The following is a 21458-nucleotide window of genomic DNA, read 5'->3' as shown; positions in this document are numbered from 1 at the left end:
CTTTATTGTGATTCACATTTTCATACCTTTCACACCTAGAGCTCTTAGGTAGTGTAAGATCTATTGGGTTTACCAAAATGTAAAGAATAACTCTATCCTCTAGAGATATGGGGGGCTAATAAATGAATTAAATATAATTTAAGACCTTAGACAAAGAGTTGCAACGAATTATATGAAAGAAATTAGAAATGGAGAAATCAAAAGTTAGAGAATTGTGTTGATTTTGATGGTTGATAGAGAGATGTTCATTGTGATGATCATAACTTTTTTAATTATAGCTTATAATCACTTCAAACTAGATGTATTAGAAGAAAACAATTACATATGAATTAGATTAACCTCAATTTTTTATGTAGGTGTATGATCATACACGTTGTGTCCAAATGAGGCTCTTTTGTCATATAACGTTGACTATGTTGGTTGTAAAATCTAGTCTTCCGTACCTCATTAAGTGTTTACTTGAAGTATATTTGATGTAAGAAAACAAGTTGATGCTATGAAGCACTAGTTGACTATTTTGTCATGTAACCTTGATTATGTTAGTTGTAAAATCTAACCTTCAACACCTCATAAAGTGTTTGCTTGAAATATATTTGATGTAACAAAAACAAGTTGATGTTGAGACTCACTATAATAGAAATTAATAATGATTAACTACTTTGCTATAATTAGGTCTCCTAATTGATTAAAAAATAATCAAAAACAAGAAAATAATAACTATTAAACATTGATGTAGACAAAGTAGAATCTAATTGCTGAACTTACAATTAATAATGATTGGTAAACAAATGTGCTGTCATAATTATCTATTAATCCGTATAACTTACACAAACCGAAACATACAGCTCAAAAACACTGTAAAACTTCAAAGGCCATATGAACATAACCATGTATACAAATTATTTCGTTCCAGAATGTTCCTTTAAAAACATAAAAATGTGTACAAAATAATATGAAAAAAAAAGGGAAAAGTGCAACGTACACACTTTTGTTCTTTCTTCTTCCCTAAATGAAGGATAATTAAGCCATGAGGCCCAATGAATAGAAAACATTTTTGTTCACGAGCTCATCGTTTCTTTTATAAAGATGGTGTGCTGCATGCCCTGCTGGCAGAACTCCCGGAGATGGGCATTTGACACGAGAACACTGTAAATGGTTTCTCGTGAAAAATCATATTCACTTGAAAACTTTTTGTCCGCTCCAAATCCATGATGAAACAGATCCTGTGGGCTGCCTAAAACCACTCTCAGAGATACTTGATGATCCTCCCACTTGGGGACTTTTAACTTGAAAATTTCATCCTTAAAAGTAGTTCCTTCTGTGCACTGTGCCTCCCACAAGCATAAAAAGCAATTCATTTATGTCTATGAATCAGTCACCCATTCCCCAGTACCTGTGTGCATTGGTTTTATGAGTCTGACAGTATTACTGATATCATTTTATGCTCGGCAGAGTGATTCAAAGTACAGTCTGGATTCTCTGATAAGGAAAGTCCATGGTGACTATACATGGGTTGTTAAATCAGTTTTAAATAAAGAAGACACAGGGAAGTGGGGACGCAGACTATTTTAAGTATTTTGTCTTTTGGCAGAATTCTGAGCAGAAAGATTTACTGATGTAAATCCAAAATACCCATCAGTTGGTTCAACCCCAATCCACAAATTTCCCATATACATATAACTAAATGAGCTCTATAAGATGTTTTAATCTTTCAGTTTCTTAGGATTTGGCACGCACCACCTTCGTTGCTCAGTCTGAGGATCACTTCCCATACATAGAGTGAGGTGCAGAGGGCTCTGCTCTCTACACTATAGTGGACAGAGCTTTGGTCAAAGCTTTAGAGAATCCATAGGCTCTGGTTTGACATACATATATCTGGCAAGAATCAATTTTTTACTAATTTAATGCCATTTTTAATGTACAATGGCTCGTTTTCCCACTTCCATCACGGGTTTTAATGTGATGAACAAATTATAATGCTTCCTCTTCCAGAATGGTCGCCTGCCTTTTGTCCTGTGCTTTCTGGTCGGTTGTGTTTTGTTAGTACTTGCTAATATACTTGAAAGCAGATATTCTTTGGCACTGAGTGTTGGAAGCCTGAAACCTTTTGTTTTGATGCTTCTATGAGAAGTGTGCCTGTTTTGGCAGACCTGAAATCACAATGGGTTTCAACATCCAGATAAATGTAGTTCTCGTAATTTGGTTTGTTGTTTGTGTCGGAAGTATTGATGCTGATCAGTTCTGTGTCAATTTTTACTCAAAATCTTGTCCCAGTGTGGAGGCATTAGTGTTGGGTGTTGCCAAACAAAAATTTGTGGAGGCACCTGTTTCAGCTCCAGCGACTATAAGGCTATTCTTCCATGACTGCTTTGTTGATGTATGATCATGTATCTATTTCTTTATATGTTTGATCTATCAATATATATCAAATGCTTTGCCTCTGCTTTGTTTCAGTATAGTCGATGTATGTATAAATAGGATCAAAGAACAGTGGACTGATAGGAACGTTGCTTTATTGGAATTTTTTACAATTTGATCGCCCTTTGTTAAACTTTGTCAATGCTGATTTAAAACTGGTCATCACAGGTAATTGATACTTATCACTACAAGATATTTTCAGTTTTGCTTTTAGATCAGGTTAAGTTGATAAGTGAGTTTTTCCTGCTTGATAAAGCATCCACACCTATCTTAAGGGTGTGTCAGAATGTCAGAACATCAGAGAGTATTGATATCAGAGAGAATCTTATGAACATTGTAGGTCTGTCTGTTCTTTCTCCATTGTATACAGTTTGGGTGTGGATGCAATGCTCTGAATCACAGTTATGCCAAATGGAAAAAATCCTTTCTTGTATATAATTGGGTTTTGTCTGGTGAGCACAATGATTTGTTCATAGTTATTTTGTTGGCTTTTGATAATGTAGGGATGTGATGGATCAGTGTTAATTTCATCCACCCAAAAACATCTTGCTGAAAGGGATGCAGCTGACAACAAAAATTTGGCTGCTGATGCCTTTGATACTGTCAATAAAGCAAAAGCAGCTGTGGAGGCCAAGTGCCCTGGTATTGTCTCATGTGCTGATATTCTTGCCATTGCAGCCAGAGATTTTGTTGCTTTAGTAAGTAGACAGTAACTTTCATGATGTTGGTTTTCATGATATTGCCCAAATTGAATCTGAAGTCAAAGTTTGTGCTGTGTGCATTTAAATAAATTTGGAAACTGAAATTGATCAGTATAATAATAACATTCACTGAATGCACACACATGAACCTGGCCATGTGAAGTTCTGTTTTAGGAGTCATGATAGTGATTGATGTAATATGAATAGGCAGGAGGTCCAAATTATCCAGTGAAGAAAGGCAGAAAAGATGGAAAGCTATCAGCTGCATCTCGAGTTACAGGAAATCTCCCACAAGCTAATTACACAGTGGATCAATTGCTGAATTTGTTTGCTTCGAAGGGCCTAAACAGATCAGACCTGGTAGCTCTATCTGGTAATTAAAATAAGGAACTCACAAGTTCTGTTTTCCTTTACAATTGAATATTCTTCAACAAAGAAGTATCTTACAATGTGATATACTAGCAACATCACCTTATGGTACAATTTGATAAGTGCCCATTAAAAAAACATGGAAATAATCTGTGGGGTTTTTCATAAAGATTGATTCGATACTCAAGTTTGAATAGCACCCACCATAACACCATTGTAGCTTAAGGTGGTATTCCTAATCTCCAATAGCTAAGAATTGTACCAAACAAAAAGTTATAGACGAGTTCATGTAAAAGAGCACTAAGATCTTAGTGAATTTGGTGGAATAAAGAGCGTTTGGTATCCTTAGCTTGTAAGTCAAAGAAGACATATTATCATTTCACCTAACACCTGGTGATGTTATAATTCTAACTTTATTTATAATAATCATAAGCAGTGATGGTGAACTTAAATTATTCTTAATTATTCTTGCATCTAACTGTGCAATTTGTTGTACAGGAGCTCATAGCATTGGTTTTTCTCATTGTGATGGATTCTTGGACCGTTTATACAACTACCACAAGACAAATAAACCGGACCCTTCCATGGATCCAAAGCTTCTAAAAGCTCTAAGGATGTCATGTCCTCCAATGGGTGGCAATACAGATATTCTTTCTCCTTTTGATGTGAACACACCCTTCAAATTTGACAGCATGTATTACAATAACCTGCAACTAAATTTGGGGTTATTGGGAACTGACCAAGCTCTCATGGGAGACCCACGAACAAAAACTCTGGTTCAATTCTATGATAAGTATGGAAACAATTTCTTTCAAGATTTTAGTTCGGCCATGGACAAAATGGGAAGCATTGCTGTCAAGACAGGAAACCAGGGTGAAATCAGAAAAGACTGCACTAGATTTAATGCCTAAGAATCTGTTTTTTTAAATCACGTTTAAATCTTCTTCCTTGGAGTATGAATCCAAAGTACTGTGCAGTTGTTGAAGGTTGACTTCAGAAGTTTTCTACCACGTTGATCTCTGTGTATAAAATTGATTTGGTGACAAATTCAATTACGAACGCATCACAGTATTTGACGTTGTACTTCTGGAATTTCTGATCCACAGTGTTTTTCAATGTATATTCTTATGAAAAATGTAGATCACACCCCAAAATCAAGATTTAATCTCTCGCAATAAAACCATCTCCATAATATTTTATATAAATGGTGTCGCCATGTGATCTGATTCTTGAGAGTCTACATAAGTCTGAAATTAATATATACCGATCTCCAATGGAAAAATTTGCATCTTTCGTTATTTTATATATATATATTTATGTTTATTTTGGGAGTCTTAAAATATATATATAATAATAAATGGTTTAATATTGTTTGAACCTGTCTTTCTATGCACACATTTTTATATATTTAGCTCATATGTTATCTATATGTGTACTTACTAGCATTATGACAACCCCTTCAAAGATATTTCAAAATCACACCATCCTCCATATATTAGAAAAGAGGAGACACACTAATGGAGAGGGTCCTATACTAGAGCACCCTAACTTCACGCCTCCCAAAATCTGCCTTAGATATTTCAAATCAATTTCAATTTTGTACAGCTGCTTTCTATCAAGTCCCCTATTTACACACACTAATGGAGAGGGTCCTATACTAGAGCACCCTAACTTCACGCCTCCCAAAATCTGCCTTAGATATTTCAAATCAATTTCAATTTTGTACAGCTGCTTTCTATCAAGTCCCCTATTTACTAATGGAGAAGGCCTTGTACTAGAGCACCCTAACTTCACGCCTCCCAAAATCTGCCTTAGATATTTCAAATCAATTTCAATTTTGTTTCTATCAAGTCCCCTATTTAAAAAATTTGGTTTCAAGTCCCCATGATCAAATATGATGCCACATCACATGTCTTTTTTGTCAAGGTATCCAAAATGGTCCTAGAAAAAAGTAAGACCTATAGTTGTGTACTAAGTCATGTTTATTGGTGTGCTGATGGTTGATAATCTTTTTGGGGATAAATATTGACATGACACTTTTTATGCTTCACTCCCTGATTGTGTCCAACTACCATCTCCACTAGTGGACCCTACTCCACTATAGGGCCCTCTCTTAGTGTGCTTACTCACATGTCTTATTTTCCATCCACCCATACATTCACTTTACGAATTTGTAATTTACATCAATTTTAGATTTAATACAAAATTGGTACCTCATTTATAACAAATTGTACCTCATTTCATATCATTTTGTTAGGGTTTCATATCTTTATTACATATTCATGTGAATATTACATTTTTTTGCTAGATCATTATTTTTACACCACAAGTTCTAATGTTTACTATTATTGGAATTCATGCTTCCTTTACTAATTTTGACATGTTTGCATACTTTGTGACATTTGATCCATTTATCCTTAATTCACTTATGGCATTTTATCACATAAATGGGGTTATTTGTCCATGAAAATATTATATGTGTGAGATTCTGCCAAGATCAAGAGCTCAATGAAATGTACAAATAGAGAGACAAAATATAGGACAAGAATAAATTGTATTCTCATCAATAGATATGTGATCAAAATATCAATAGTTCTTACATACAATGAATATGAGCATGCATATATAGGCAAGGCGATATGGATATGTGAGCACACAAACATGACATGTGGCTCAATAAGAAACAAGGGTAGGTAGGAAATAGGTGTGGTAGGTAGGAGAAACAATAAAATAATCCACATGAGGTGGATCACCCACCGAAGGTGGAATTATCACTCCACAATAAGTGGATATGATAGAGTGGTAACAAGATCAACACCATAAAAGGTGGAAATTCTCCTACACACACTATCTCAATGTGGCACAAACACCCAAGTGTTTCATACCCAAACTACTATGAAATGCATTTCCTAAGTGAACTTAAGTAAGGTGTAATAATATCCATGATGAATACTTATTTACACCAACACCCCCCCTTAAGTGCAACTTAGAGGAATGCACTTAAGTCTACAATGCAACTAAGCAATGCAAGATGGGTCTCGGATACCAGGCCATGTTAGGTACCCATGTACAAATGCAAATGCATGCAAACCAATGCAATGAAATCTCTCACAAAGTGGGGAAAGAGAGAAAAACCCAATGGGAAAAAACCCTCACCCAAAAGAGAGATGAAAACTATACAAGAGAACTCTCATAGAAGTATGTGAGGAACAAAACCCCATGTGAGGAAAAAGTCCCCCCATATGAGAGAAGAAGACAAGCTAGGAAGCCCCCCCTTAATGTAGAATCTGCACCAATGATAGAAGCTCGATGATGTATCAAGAAACTGCTCCATGAACGTCGAACAACATTCCTTCCCTTAGGAAGAAACAAAACCAAAGGTGTATCCATGAAGTCTCCCCAATCATGAAGGGAAGATGTATGAAAAAAACTCATGATGAATGGAATCTCTGAAAATTGCTCAAGTGTCCCCATGTCGAAGATGAAAGATACCCCCTCTAAAGGTGGTAAAGTGCTCCACACTGCTGAAAAAGGAACTCTAAGATCTAGTGGAGATCAATGTAGAACAATATCCAAAGACTCACACGTCTCCCCTAAACATAAAGAGACCTCCTCCAACTGATGTACATAAGTATCCACAATCATGTCAACCTCGAAAGAATGATCATGTAGAGAACGAACAAGAGGGTCAGAGTGTTCCCTCGCAACAATCAAAGAAGGATCATCTTCATCAAAGAGAAGATGAATATCATCAATGATGTCTCCCAAATCTGCAATGTAGGATTCCACAAACAAACCTGCAATGTCTCATCCCAAGAAACTGAAGCTGGAAGACATGAGATATCATGTTGCACCGAATCACATGAAGGAAAAACTGTCACACTATTTGCATCATTAGGTGCAATAGGTGATGTGATATCAATGGGAGGAGATGAAATACAAGGCTCAAGAACGGGGTCACATGTGAGAATTTTCAAGTTCAAGTACCCAAAGTTCTCCTCAAAGTCTGAATTGTCACAAGAAGTGTGATCATCATGTGTAGAATCATCATATGTGAAATCATCATCATCAACAAAATCTGAAAAGGAGTATAACCGAGATGCATGATCAACCACCCCAGTTGCAATGATAGCTCTAGTCTCCAAGTCTCTAATAAAAACTGACTCAGGTGTGAACTCCATAATTCAATTAGTTGCGCCATGTGTGATTTGATAGATGGAAAGGAGATTGTTTGTCAAGTGGGGTACACATCCATGTATGTATGATTGCCCATCAAAATCTGCAGCATGGTGCAAGGCTCAAATGAAGAGAACATAGACTGTGAAGATGCCATATGATGAGAAGCCCCCGAATCTAGAAGCCATCTCCCTAAATCATGACTTGTAGTAGCACAAAGAGCTTTTCCTTTTCTTGTCGCAAAAGATTAAGTCCTCCCACTTGTAGAAGCCATGAATGCTTTCCCTTTCCCTTTTGAATGTGAGGAAATAGAAGTTGATGAATATCCTTCTTGTAGGCATTAGGCAAATCAATGTTGTGCTTTTTGAGGATATGTGTGAGCTCATCAATCTTCTTAGAATGGCAACGACACTCCTCATGACCAAACCTTTTTATAATAGGCACAAGTAAGTCTCTCCCTCTTTGGTGAATTGTCTCTCTTGGAAGAGGATGAATCTCCTTGTTGTGGAGAAGGTGATGTTTTGTCCTTAGGCTTTGATTGCCATTTCTTCTTGTCTGAGTTGTCCTTTACTTGATTTCCTTTGATCCCTTGATTTTCCACTAATGCTTGAGACTTAGAAGTCTTAAGAATGCCCATGCTTATCAACTTAGTTTGTTCCGTCATCAACATTTCAGTGAAAGCATCAAATGTAGGCATTGTGTAGCTTGAACCAATTGTCATCCTATGGGTTTGGAAACTAGAAACAAATGTTGCATATTCTTGTGGAAGCTTGCCCATCAAATTGAAGATCAATTGAGTATACTTTTTATCAATGCCACAATCCTTGAGCTGTGCCCTCAACTCTTTTGCCTTAGTGACACAATCTTGTATAGTATCAAAGTTCTTGGGATCTAACATGGTGAGATCACTATAAATCTGATATCCCCTAGTCTCATCAACTTGACCATACAGGTCTTGAAACTTTTGCCAAGCATCCTTGATTAGAGTACATTTCTCAATATGAAAAATGAGATCCTTTGATACATACTTTCTTAAGGTACCAATTGCCATGATGTTTTTAGTGAGCCAATCCAAGTGACCAACATGATCAACCTTAGGATCAATGGGAGCAACAATAGTTTCATCAATATAATGAGTTAGTCCTTTTTCCATTAGTTTACTCCATGCATCAATTTTCCAAGTCGCATAGTTATGAGGAGTTAAGAGAGAAAACTTAGGAAAACCCATAGCAGCAAAAAGGAAGGAACACAAGAGCACAAAAGCACAAGAGACACCCCTCCAAATTCAATCAATCAAAGTACCCTCCCCCCCAAATGATGATTTTGACACTTTATATGTAGTGCCTGTACAATAGGCCACTTGCAAACAATGGCAAGGTGGACTTCTTATTTTGTTTTACAACTATCCCAATAGGCTAAGAACTGCAATGCAGAAGACCAGCAAGATATATCTATACAATACAAGTGCCAAATTGGCCAAAAAAGACCATATGATGAAAATACAATTTCTACCCAAAATTTTTGAAACTGATAGAATATTATGAGAGTAGACAAAAAATTATACACTTCAAAAAAAACGGCACCTGAAAAGGAGTTTGTATGAGCCAAAACGAAGTCCTGGAAGTTGCAAAAACGGGGATTGGATAGGTACAATCACCAAAAACTGAGATTTTTGAAAACTCTGTCCATCAAAATCATAAAATAATTCCACCATGAGAAAGTACACAAAATTATAGCCCATTTCAAAATACAATTCACCAAAAAAGGAGCAAAAATGAGCAAGATATGGCCATTTGAAGTTGAACTGCAAAATCAAAAAGCTCAACGGAGGGGGCCTACCAAATTTTCAAAAAAATGATGACATCAGCAAAACACAAGGTTAAATTTGACGGTCATCTAGCCGTCGTGAAAACTTCACCTCCTTGCTGACTGGGCGTTCATTCTGTACTGATTGACAGGTGGCAGAATTGGATGATGCCAAGTGTCGTACTGATTGTACGGAAATTTTAAGAGGTGGCGCTGACATGGTAGGTACGGTACAGTGACTGGGCTGTTGACTGTACACTCCGTACAGGTGACTGGATAATCCATGTGGCAGATGAGTTGTCGGTACTGTCAGACTGGACGGGCCACGTGGAGATGCGCATCAAGGGGTCTGTGTGGTCACGTGGCGGGGTCCTTGGGGAGATGCGCGCGGGTGGACGGGAGGCAGCGGTGGGAGACCGGCAGGATGCATGCTAGAAGCAATCGTCGGGAGGGCCAGTAGGGCCGATAAACCTCGGGCACTGGGAGAACTGATGCGGGAGCTAGAAAAGATGACGTGTGGCAGAGGTCGTGGGGGCGGCGAGTCAGAGGGCGGTGGGGCTGGGAGACCGGCGGAGGAACGTCAGCAGTTGTTGACGCACGGTTGACGGTGGGTGGTGCAGCAGACTGACGCAAGAACCAGAGGGATGGGAGGTGGCGATGAAGACCAACGGCAGGGAGGTTGTCGGCGACGATGTCAGGAAGGGTTGTCGGGAAGAAGACCTGTGAGGACAACAACGGGGGCCATTTTCAAAGTACGACAATGGTACTATGAGCTGGAGAAACCCGCAGACACACAAGTCAAGTACAGAGGGGCAGGGACAAGGGTCCCCCCTTAATAATACAAATTTTTATTTTTTATTTTTTGAAAACTTTTACAATTCTAAAAAAAAATTCTGTAGATAATAATTTTTTATTTTTTTTGCAGAAAATGAAAAAAAATATTTTTTTATATATATTTTTTTCAAAAATCTGTACCGTACCACCCAAATTGGGCAAAAATTTTCTCCAAGCCCGAAATTTGACTTTCACCCAATATCGACAAATTTATAGTCAAAATTCATGGAAACGACCACCCAGACGCAATGGTGAGGTCGAATATGGTCTAGGACGTCTCCAAAAGATGATGCTCTTTAGATTTGCACCTTGACGCTGCAATAATACCTCTCAAGGACGAATCAATGATGCTCTAATGGCTCTAATACCATGCGAGATTTTTTTCAAGATCAAGAGCTCAATGAAATATACAAATAGAGAGACAAAATATAGGACAAGAATAAATTGTATTCTCATCAATAGATAGATGATCAAAAGATCAATAATTCTTACATACAATGAATATGAGCCTACATATATAGGCAAGGTAATATGGATATGTGAGCACACAAACATGACATGTGGCTCAATAAGAAATAAGGGTAGGTAGGAAATAGGTGTGGTAGGTAGAAGAAACAATAAAATATTCCACATGAGGTGGATCACCCACCAAAGGTGGAATTGTCACTCCACAATAAGTGGATATGATAGAGTAGTAACAAGATCAACACCATAAAAGGTGGAAATTCTCATACACACACTATCCCAATGTGACACAAACACCCAAGTGTCTCATACCCAAACTACTATGAAATGAATTTCCTAAGTAAACTTAAGTAAGGTGTAATAATATCCATGATGAATAATTATTTACACCAACAATATGATCACATATGTTCATTTTATTCATTAAAGCATTTGATAATCACTTTCCCTTCTTTATTGAGTATTCTTACGTCAATTAGTCTCCAAGATTACCACTTGTTACATATCTCTTATATGGAGAGTGATAGTATTGTGTTTAATTCCATTTGCATTCTACATTTGAGCACCTTTCCTTCACATGATACACTTGCTACATTTATTGTGAAAGATACATGAGATACACCTATACCTTTCATTACTATATATGAGCTTCATCATATGCTAAAAGTACAATCAAAACTTGTGATATTATTTAGATATTGTGTCATATATAATTCTCCATGACTAAAATCTCAAACTAGGCCTAATTTTATTCTTACTTTTCATGTGTTAACTTATGCCACTAACTCATGTTACACTAGGAAATCTAAACATGAGATATGGTATTCATGATTATTCTCTTTAAATCCCAACAAAATTTCCCTTTTAGAATTGGTATTTCTAAAAAAATATCATAAGGACATCTTAAGGGACATTTTAGAGTGACAATTATTTCATCTACTATTACCCTTGAGGGATTCAAATGCCACAATATTACAATTACTTCAAGAGATTCACTTATGAATTGCCATCTCTACAAGTGATTAATGAGTAAAGATCATTACATATTATGGTTAAGCATGGAGATATTAGAGTTAAATGTGACCTACTAGGCAATGGGTCTAAAATGAATATATGCAAATATTTTCTAGATGTGATCCAAGTTAGTTATTCTAATCTCTTGAAATTTGAGGTAGCTATTAAAGGATTTCACGTGGGAATCTCTTGGCTACGTCGCTTTGTCTATCACTCTATGGTTCATTATACTTTAAACTCTTTTCATGTGATGCCTTGAATATAATTGTGCAATATTCTTTTAGGGCATCCATGGTTTCATGCAATGATTGTTTTCCCCATCCACTCTTCATCACAAACTTAAGCTCAATCATTAAAGTAAGTAATTGATGGCAATAGACAATGGAAAACCATATAAATCTTACCAATTTGCTAAAAAGGATAAATCATTAACTTCTCCAACATAATTAATCATGCTTACAATGTCTCCAATAATTGCCCCCAATTCTCTAGTGCATCATGCTACTTTTGAAGATGTTTGGGGCCCATTAGATTTTAAAACTCCAAGTCCTAGAAAATAAACAAAAACATGAGAACTAAGCTTCTTCTTTTCCTCTTGATCCTAAATTGCATGACACATCACATTTGAATTATCATATCAATATTCATTATAATGACGGTTATAACTCTCTTGGATCTAAAACTGATGTAGGAGCATCCTCGGTTCATTGCAATCTTGCATCAACCAAAAAAAAATTCTTTCTATTTTGTTTTTTGTTTGCAATTTCAATTTTCCTTTTTGTGTGTCTTGGTTTTGACTTACCGGATCCCGTGGAGTTGGATTCTACTTGAAGACTTGATCATCTTTCTTGCTTCCTGGCCGCATCACATTTGGATCATTTTCCAGCAAGATATCTCTACCGATTTCCATGACAGTTTCATGTTACCGGTTACCTGGACCTATTCTGGTGATCTACCGGAACCCATTCCAAAGCTTGCGGAGCCTTGGGCATTGATTCAGATGTTCCTTGGCGTGTGACCAACCTTTTCCTACGATCTACATTTCATCCTTTGGATTTTCTAGAGGAATCTCTTGGCGGAGGTCGACCTTGTTATTTTCATGTTAGGTCTTGTTCTTCAGGCTTTGATCCCTTTTGGGTCGATTGGATCCTTTGTATATATATATATATATATATATAATTACACATTAGAATAAAAGGAATCAGAGAATCAAGTAGCTAGACTATGCGTAGAAGATAGATCATAAGATTCAAGGTCCCGGTTGTGACCTATTCTACCAGGCCTGTGAGCCGGTATGTTGTAACTCGGTTGTTAATGGTTGGATGTAATCAAATTTCATGCAATAAATCAATCTATTCTGCATTGCCTCCATCATATCTTTGTGTTTCTATTGTGTTTATTCTTGCTGACAGGTCCGGATTGATCTCTTTGATGTCCCTCCTCACCGGTGACTGCTTCAAGTGGTATCAAAGTGAAGTTTTGTTCCATAGGTTGTGTGTCCTAAAATTTTGTCGTAGGGTGGCAAATTGCGGATCCGACCTGCAGCTACAAAGGACTAGTGTGAACAATGATGCAAAGAGGAGCTAGGAATGGTGAAGCGCGTGGGAATGCAGACCCTATTGTGATGGAGATGTTGCAAGGAATAGTAGCTCAGTTAGAAGTCATAGAGGCAACCCAGAGAAGAGGCTGTCATATTGAAGATGTAAGTGAAGATGAAGGAGAAGAAACCCCGATAGAACAAGCAAACTTACCGTGGTTGATCCAGAAGAGGAAGGTTTTTGAGGGTTTTGAGTAGGGTGAACACTAAACCTTATTTTACCCCACCAAAATATGATGGGAAGTTAGATTTAGATGAATTGATGGATTAGATCTCAGAGATGGAGAAGTATTTTGATTTTGAAAACACTACAGAATAGAGAAAGGTGAAATATGCTTGTACCCAGTTGGAAGGGCATGCATCTCTTTGGTGGGAGAATTTGCAAGTTGATAGACAGAGAAGAGGTAAAGAGAAGATTAAGATATGGGAACAGATGATTGCTAAGTTGAAATCAAAGTTTGTGCCAGCAAATTATCAAGTGGATCTTTGGTCTAGAAGTTGCAGAATCTAAGACAGAAGGAGTCTAGTGTGAAGGAGTACACCGAAGCATTTTACAAGTTGAATATTAGATCCAAAAATGTTGATGATGAAGTTGAACAAGTTGCAAGATATTTGAATGGATTTCAGATGTCTATACAAGATGAACTCAGTATGATCAAATTGGAGAGTGTTGAAGAGGCTTACCATTATGCCTTTAAGGCAGAAGACAAGTTAAACAAAAGACATGAACACAGACAAAGAGGTAGAGGTGGAAGGTTTACTGGAGGAAGATTTGAAGGAGGAAGAGGAACCAATATAGATCATAACAAGGACAAGGAAGTGAGAAAAGAAGGTAATTCATACCGGAAGGATGATAGAAATTTCTACCAGAGGAGAGAAATAGAGGGTTACCGAAATGAGAACTTTGGAAGACAAGACAAGAGGACATTCAGAGGAACTTGCTTTAAGTGTGTAGGAGAAGGACATCGTGCATTTGAATACAAGAAGACAGAAACTACCAGAACCCATTCCGAAGCTTGCGGAGCCTTGGGCATTGATTTCAATGTTCCTTGGCATGTGGCCGACCTTTTCCCGTGATCTACGTTTCATCCTTTGGATTTTCCATAGGAATCTCTTGGCGGAGGCCGACCTTGTTATTTTCATGTTAAGTCTTGTTCTTCAGGTTTTGATCCCTTTGGGCCGACTGGAACCTTTGGATCAATATATATATATTTGTAATTACGCATTAGAATGAGGGGAATGAGAGAATCAAATGGCTAGACTGTGCATAGAAGATAGATCTTAAGATTTAAGGTCCTAGTTGTGACCTATTCTACTAGGCCTGTGAGTCGATATGTTGTAACTCTGTTGTTACCAGTTGGATGTAATCAAATTTCATGCAATAAAAAAATCTATTCTACATTGCCTCCATCACATATTTGTGTTTATGTTGTGTTACTCTTGTTGACAGGTCTGGAGGAAGAGGAACCAGTATAGATCAGAACAAGGACAACGAAGTGAGAAAAGAAGGTAATTCATACCGAAAGGATGATAGAAATTTCTACCGGAAGAGCAACAGTTGTGGATGAAAACCCCACCATATCAAACAATAAACCGGAAGATGGAGAACTATTGATGATGAGGAGAGCTTTGTGTCATACCGGAGGAGATGAAGAGCCCTTGTAGAGGAACAATCTGTTCAAAACCAGATGTAAGGTATCCGATAAGTGTTGTAAAGTTATTGATAGTGGTAGTTTGGATAATCTTGTTTCAGAAGAGATGGTGAATAAGTTGAAATTGGAGAGATTGAAACACCCTAAGCCTTATCAGATAGCATGGATTCAAGATGAATATAAGTTCTTAGTAAGTGAACAAAGCTTGGTGAAATTGAAAATTGGGAATTATCATGATGAAGTCTTGTGTGATATTATGCCTATGGATATTTGTCATCTTTTGATGGGTAGACATTGGCAGTTTGATAGACAGGCAGTACATGATGGGAGGAAGAATACATACACTATTGTGGCCAATGGGATGAAGCAAACCTTATTGCCTTTGGAGGAACCTCTGAAGAATGAAGTATGTATGAATGCTAGAATCTGTTTAGTAGATGGAAGGAAATTCATGGATGGACTAAGACATGAGAATGTGTGCCTTGCCTTAATTCCTAAGAAGACTGAGAGACCCTAACCAAAAGGAGGACACCCAAAAGAGATAAGATATTTGCTAATAGAATATGACGACATCATTTTAGATAATGTGCCTGATGGATTGCCACCTATGAGAAGTATTAGTCATTGCATGGACTTGGTTCCCAGAGCTAGTTTGCCTAACAAAGCTGCACACCAGTTAACACAGACAGAAAATGAAGAACTGAATAGACAAGTGTAGGAGTTGTTGAAGAAAGTTTTGATCAGGGAAAGTCTGAGCCTTTATGTAGTACCGACAGTATTAGCACCTAAGAAGAATGGAGAATGGAGGATGTGTACCGATTCAAGAGTGTAGTCACATAAATCTGTCCACTTAATTAAATGAATATTTAATATTTATTTGATTATTTAACCATCAATTAATAATTAATTAAATTAATATTTAATTAATTCATCTTAACCCTATTCTCCTATTAATTAAATAAATTATTCAATTTATTTGATTTAATTCACTTAACCAAATTCAGACCATTAATTAAATAAATAAATCATATTTATTTAATTAAATCTTCTCTCACATTTAAATAAATTAATATTTATTTAAAACCCCCAAAATCCCACCTCTCACATTTAAATAAATCATTTATTTAAAATCACCTTTATCCTCCACCCACTTGCATTTTCCTACAAATGCAAGTTGCACAATTATTTTAAATAAATAATTTATTTAAATCACCTTTATCCTCCACCCACTTGTATTTTCCTACAAAAGCAAGTTGCACAACTATTTTAAATAAATTATTTATTTAAAATCCTATTTATCCTCACCCACTTGAAACCTTTAATGGTTTCCCTTAAAGTAGTCAAACTTGATGGCTTTAAAGTCTTCAAACTTGATGGCTTCCTTCTATAATCTTCTTAAGACTTTAATGGTTTTCCTTAAAGTCTTCAAGCCTTTAATGGTTTCCCTCAAAGTCTTCAAGCATTTTAAATGCTTTATCTTCTTTTTCTCATTTAAATAAATTAATATTTATTTAAATATTTATCCAAATTCAACTTACACCATTTAATTGAAATAAATGATTTTATTTTAATTGAAAATACCAAAATTTCTCCCACTTGCATTTTCCTACAAAATCCACTTGTATGCCTAAACCCCTTCTAGATTCTTCTAAACCCTTCCTAATTAGCCTAATCCATCCCCTAAATATTGTCACATTCCTAAGCAAATTGGAGTCACTTCTCAAAGACTCCAAAGTCTTTGAAAAGCAATTAATGCTTTGTGTGTTCAACAAATTAACCCTCAAAGTCTTGGATAACCTTTGAAAGCTTCCAACCTTCAACCACTAAATGGCTCAAAGTCTTTGATAACCATTGAAGGCTTTCAACCTTCAACCACTTAATCCCCAAAGTCTCCAATAACCATTAATGGTTACCTCAAACCCTCCCACATGGTTAAAACATTTGTTTTGACTCAACCTCTACCCAACCCAAAGGTCTCATCAAGCCTTTAATGCTTTGACCATGATTATCTCTTAATCATTTGCACAAAGGTTTATCCTTGCATTAACTCCTAATCCAATGGGTAATCTTAATTTAGACTTGACCCTTACCTTCTAGATAACCATGAGGTCTTCTCAGGCCTTTAATGCCTCCAACCTCTTCTCTCAACCCAATCCTATGTTGACACTTGTCACCATTTTATTGGTGCCAATTGTGCACATGGATCCCCAACTTTCAAACTTGGCCCTTGATTAAACCATTCAATCTTAACCCTTCATTTCCCCATTTCTTCTATAAATAGAACCCTTCTCCTCAAGCAAAAGGGGAAGCATTTTAGAGTATTGTTGTTATACTGGCATTAGCATAGAGCTTTTTCATAGCATCACTATCTACTCTTGCATAGTATTTGCTTATCATATTCAACCATCTTGAATCTCCATATGGCATCCATGGCTAGTGCTAAAAGCTGAGAGCTACACTCATTTGGGACTTGGAGAGGAGAGGAACAAGGGAGGAGCAACTATGAGCATCTTGATTAGCTATTTCATTCTATGTTTATATGCTTTCTATTTCATGCTTAATATCTCTCTTGATATGCCTGTTTAGGATAATCTTTTGTTGCTAACACTAACGTTTGTTTCTTGTGCTCTTGTGTGTGTTGCCATCAAACAGATTTTCTAATCCTTTTTGCAGAGCATCATTTGGTGAACCCGACGTGAATCCAAACACCAAAAAGATCATTTTTTTTTTTTTTAACCAATAACATGTTTGAATGTTGAAAATGTCACACAGGTTGCGATTTTGACACTGTTTTGGTGCGTTTGGCATTATTTTGGCGCTATTCCCCCTGTTTCAGTGCTTTTCCCTTCTCTGTCTTTCCCTTTCTTTTAATACGTTTGTGTTAAATAGTGCCTCTGTTCAAACGCAGACTAGCGCTATTGTAACAAAACGTTGTACAAATCACCTTGTAACCAAAAAAAAAAAAAAAAAAAAAATTTAGGCTTGTAGAAGCCCACCAAATAGGCAGATTTTACTAACTATTTTTCTCTTTTGTGCAGATTTAAATTAGATTAAAGAGTAGATTTATATTTTTTACTAACTTGTTTTTGAAGTTGGTTTTAAAAATGAATTCACTTTTTATTTTGGTTTAAAATTAACTTCACATTTTAAATTTGGGCTTTTGAAAAAGAATCACACATTTGTTTGGGGCTCTTAAAAAGAATTTCATTGTTCAAAGGTAAAAAGAACCACAAACTTATACAAAAACAACTTTATTTTTTTTTTGCAAGTTAGGAAACAAACTTCGTTTTGGTGCTTAAAATCAACAAGGCAAATTTTATTTCTTGCATCAAGATAAAACTCACAATCCACAATTCCATTTTTGGTGCAAATAAAATTCACAATCAACTTGTCTCATTTTCAAAGCAATTTTACTTCATGCAAACGTGTTTTTCATTAAGTTGACCAGGATTTTCAAATTCTAGTTTAGTCAAACAATTGCCTTTGAAAATTAAAAAGAACACCATGATTGTTGGAGCAACATCTCCAAATAGTTAGATCACATTGCAATGATAGATTAAAAAGAACAAGTGTTTTTCGTGCTTGGCACACTTGTGCAAAAGAGTTGGTTGAGTGGCCCTACCTCTAACACACACTATCCTCTCCCTTGGCTCTCGTGGTCCTAGGTGCAAGAGAAAAGTGTTAGTAACGCTCACATTTTATCTTTTTAAGAGAGGCCTGCCAAGGGATCGATACTCTTGGGAACGACCTCGAGCGGTAAATCCTTCGAGCCGCTATAGAAATCAGGTGAGAGCGAAAGCTGTAGCCTTGGGTATAGCTGTTCCTACAGTGTAACTGGCCGAAAGGACAAATGGGCCCCACCACCAGTTACAAGGCTCTTAAGTGAGTCACTGCAGAATGAACTTATGTCCAAAGCCATCGAACATGACTAAACACCTTTAAGTAGTAGCCCACCTGTTCTATTGATTGAGGATATTTGAGGTATAATTTAGTGCAAGAGCATAGATGGTTTTGCTCCCAAGATACTCACCATACATATTTCCTTGAGTAGAAACATAGCTTTTTGAAAAGTCACTTGTGGCTTGATAAAAGTGGTGACTCCCCCATCATAGGGATCATCTATTTGTTATGCTCGTGCAAGACTTAGTATATCACATCCTTACCTGCCATGGCGGGATTCATAAGGTATGTAGTACCAAAGTCGAAGAAATATCAAGATGTGGGCTAAATTTATCACAACTGGCCATTTGACCTTAGGGATAAAAAGTGTTTGAAGTGTGTTCGTTTTACAGACCTAGTGCGAATTGAGCCGACTTCAGGCTTTGGAAATACACCTTAAAATAAATCTAAAGGAAGGGTCAAAAACAAGTCCAAGAATTGGGTTGATCTAGACCCATACTCATTTGTGCCTTTGAGGCAACATTCTTGTGTTTGTGTGCTTGCTTTGTTTTCTTGTCAAAAAAAAATCAGAAAATCAATCCCAAAAACAAAGTATTCATCCAACATCTGTCAACACAACCAAAAACATCAAAAACAAAGTGCAAACAACACAGAGTCACAACTTTTATGACCATTCTTCACATCTTGCGAAAGAAGAAGTGTCATCAGAGTATCACCTTGAAAAGGAGACCATTAAGCTCAAAGGCTTTAATCAAAAGGAGGAAATTCTTCTATCTCAATAGACAAATCTTTGTCTCACATAGAGTCTTTCTACATCGCATGCGTCTATACCTTCAAGGTAAAACAAATGAGTTTGATTCAGAATCATTGAACCGCAGAGCTTTTATGCAATATAGAGCTCTGAGTTATCACAAAAATCAAGGAGGAAAGATTAATCCCAACTTCTTCCCAAACATCTGTATCACCTACAACACAGCTCGAGAAATGCCACCAACGCCTGAAAGGGAAGAAGTAGAGTTTGTTCCATTTGTAACACAAAGTTTTTATTAAAGTTGAAAACAAAACATCCATCATCTCATTCATACATCATTTTTCCATCATCAATTCATCCCAAAACTCTCAAAACATTAAGAGGTTCTTGTCCCAAGATTCCTTTTTTAGATATTGCTTGAAATCAAACACATCACATCACTTTTAGATTGTTTCTACATCTAGGATAAGCTCATCCTAAGAGACACATCTACGCAGGTTAAAACTAGTTCATGAGTGAATCCTCTCATTGCTAGGTAGTCAAAATCTGTAACACATCTCAGATTTCTCTACACCTTATCACATCCAAACTTATCAAACAAACAAGCAATTCAAAGAAAGGAATTTCGGTTACATCTACCTTAAAAGTGCTAGAGATCCCCATACAACACAAATCACCAATCATCAATCTTTCATCACCAACTCATCATCATCTTCAATCAACTTCAAAACAAACTTGCAAACAAAATGGCTCAAACCCGATCACGATCAAGGCAGCGAGAAATAGAAATTGAGGAAGAAGAGGACAACCTCAATGAATTTCAAGAAGCACTTGGAGGAACTGGGAATGATGAAAACCCAGGTACACCCACTCCTTCAACAATCGAAAGGGTTCAGCATAACCCTCATTTTAACAGATTATTTGATGAAATACTAAGGAGCAACGCAGATGCTCACTTCTTAAGACTTGCTCAAGAAGGAGCCAAACTCCCCTCAGACTTTGATCTTGCCCAATTAAGACAAGCATCAGAAAGACAAAGTCGCCATGAGGAGGAAAGAGGTAGAAATCACATCAGATATAACATCCCTCGAGGTAACCCACCACCTCCTCCTCCAAATGAAATGGAGATGTTGCGGCAACAAGTCGCGAATCTCGCCCAACAACTTCATAGTGGTGTTAAGACCAATCAATTTTCACTTAACGACATCTGTCCCTATCCGTTTGATAGGAATCTTTATATGCCACCCTTTCCACGCGGGTTTGAAACACCCAAATTTGAAAAATATAGAGGAAAGGGGGATCCCCGTGATCATGTCCGAGAATTCCATTCTGCTTGTCTTGAAGTAGCTTATGAGGACACATACCTAATGCGCCTTTTTCCCCAAAGCTTGGGAGGAACAACCACATCATGGTTTTCCCGACTTCCAGGTGGCATTAGAACATTTGAGGAACTCATCCAGAAGTTCCTATCTCATTACTCTTATAATATTGAACGCGACATCACCATGGCTGATCTATGCAACACCAAACAAAAACCAGGTGAATTATTCGCAGTATTCCTGCAACGATGGCGCCAAATGTCTAGCAGACGTTCTCTTCAGTTACCTGAACGAGAACTAGTGGAAATTTTCATTTCCAACTTAAACGAAGAAATGGAATTTCACCTGGATGTCAAAGACACAGACTCTTTTAACGATATGATCACCAAGGGTATAAAATGTGAAAGGGCACTCATCAAGAAAGGGCTCATCAAAATCTTTAATGAACCAAAAGAT

At 36.9% G+C, this 21458-nt stretch overlaps 1 protein-coding gene across 3 annotated transcripts; it reads left to right on the top strand.

Moving 5' to 3' along the window:
* Positions 1-1043: 1043 nt before the first annotated feature.
* LOC131041826 (peroxidase 19) lies at positions 1044-4695 on the top strand. Of its 3 annotated transcripts, none has more exons than XM_057975047.2 (4): positions 1044-2377; positions 2922-3060; positions 3331-3492; positions 3987-4695. In XM_057975047.2, the coding sequence occupies exons 1-4, from the start codon at positions 2162-2164 to the stop codon at positions 4397-4399; spliced, it is 930 nt and encodes a 309-aa protein (XP_057831030.2). In that variant the 5' UTR covers positions 1044-2161; the 3' UTR covers positions 4400-4695. The 3 variants fall into 3 exon arrangements, with proteins under 3 accessions (XP_057831030.2, XP_057831029.2, XP_057831031.2); XM_057975046.2 differs by having other exon boundaries at positions 1059-2377; positions 2922-3116; positions 3327-3492; positions 3987-4694; XM_057975048.2 differs by lacking the exon at positions 1044-2377 and adding an exon at positions 2581-2754 and having other exon boundaries at positions 2922-3116; positions 3327-3492.
* Positions 4696-21458: the final 16763 nt, after the last annotated feature.

The sequence above is a fragment of the Cryptomeria japonica genome, chromosome 7 (assembly GCF_030272615.1).
Source record: "Cryptomeria japonica chromosome 7, Sugi_1.0, whole genome shotgun sequence".
Taxonomy (NCBI): Eukaryota; Viridiplantae; Streptophyta; class Pinopsida; order Cupressales; family Cupressaceae; genus Cryptomeria; species Cryptomeria japonica.
The sequence above is the reverse complement of the archived record's forward strand: the minus strand, read 5'-3'. Positions and strand labels throughout refer to the sequence as shown.

Excerpts from the sequence above, each read along its gene's own strand:
- LOC131041826 (XM_057975046.2), top strand. The coding sequence starts at position 2,162 with ATGGGTTTCAACATCCAGATAAATGTAGTTCTCGTAATTTGGTTTGTT. Across the intron at positions 2,378-2,921 it reads TCCATGACTGCTTTGTTGAT|GGATGTGATGGATCAGTGTT; the intron begins GTATGATCATGT and ends TTGATAATGTAG. Across the intron at positions 3,493-3,986 it reads AGACCTGGTAGCTCTATCTG|GAGCTCATAGCATTGGTTTT; the intron begins GTAATTAAAATA and ends TTTGTTGTACAG.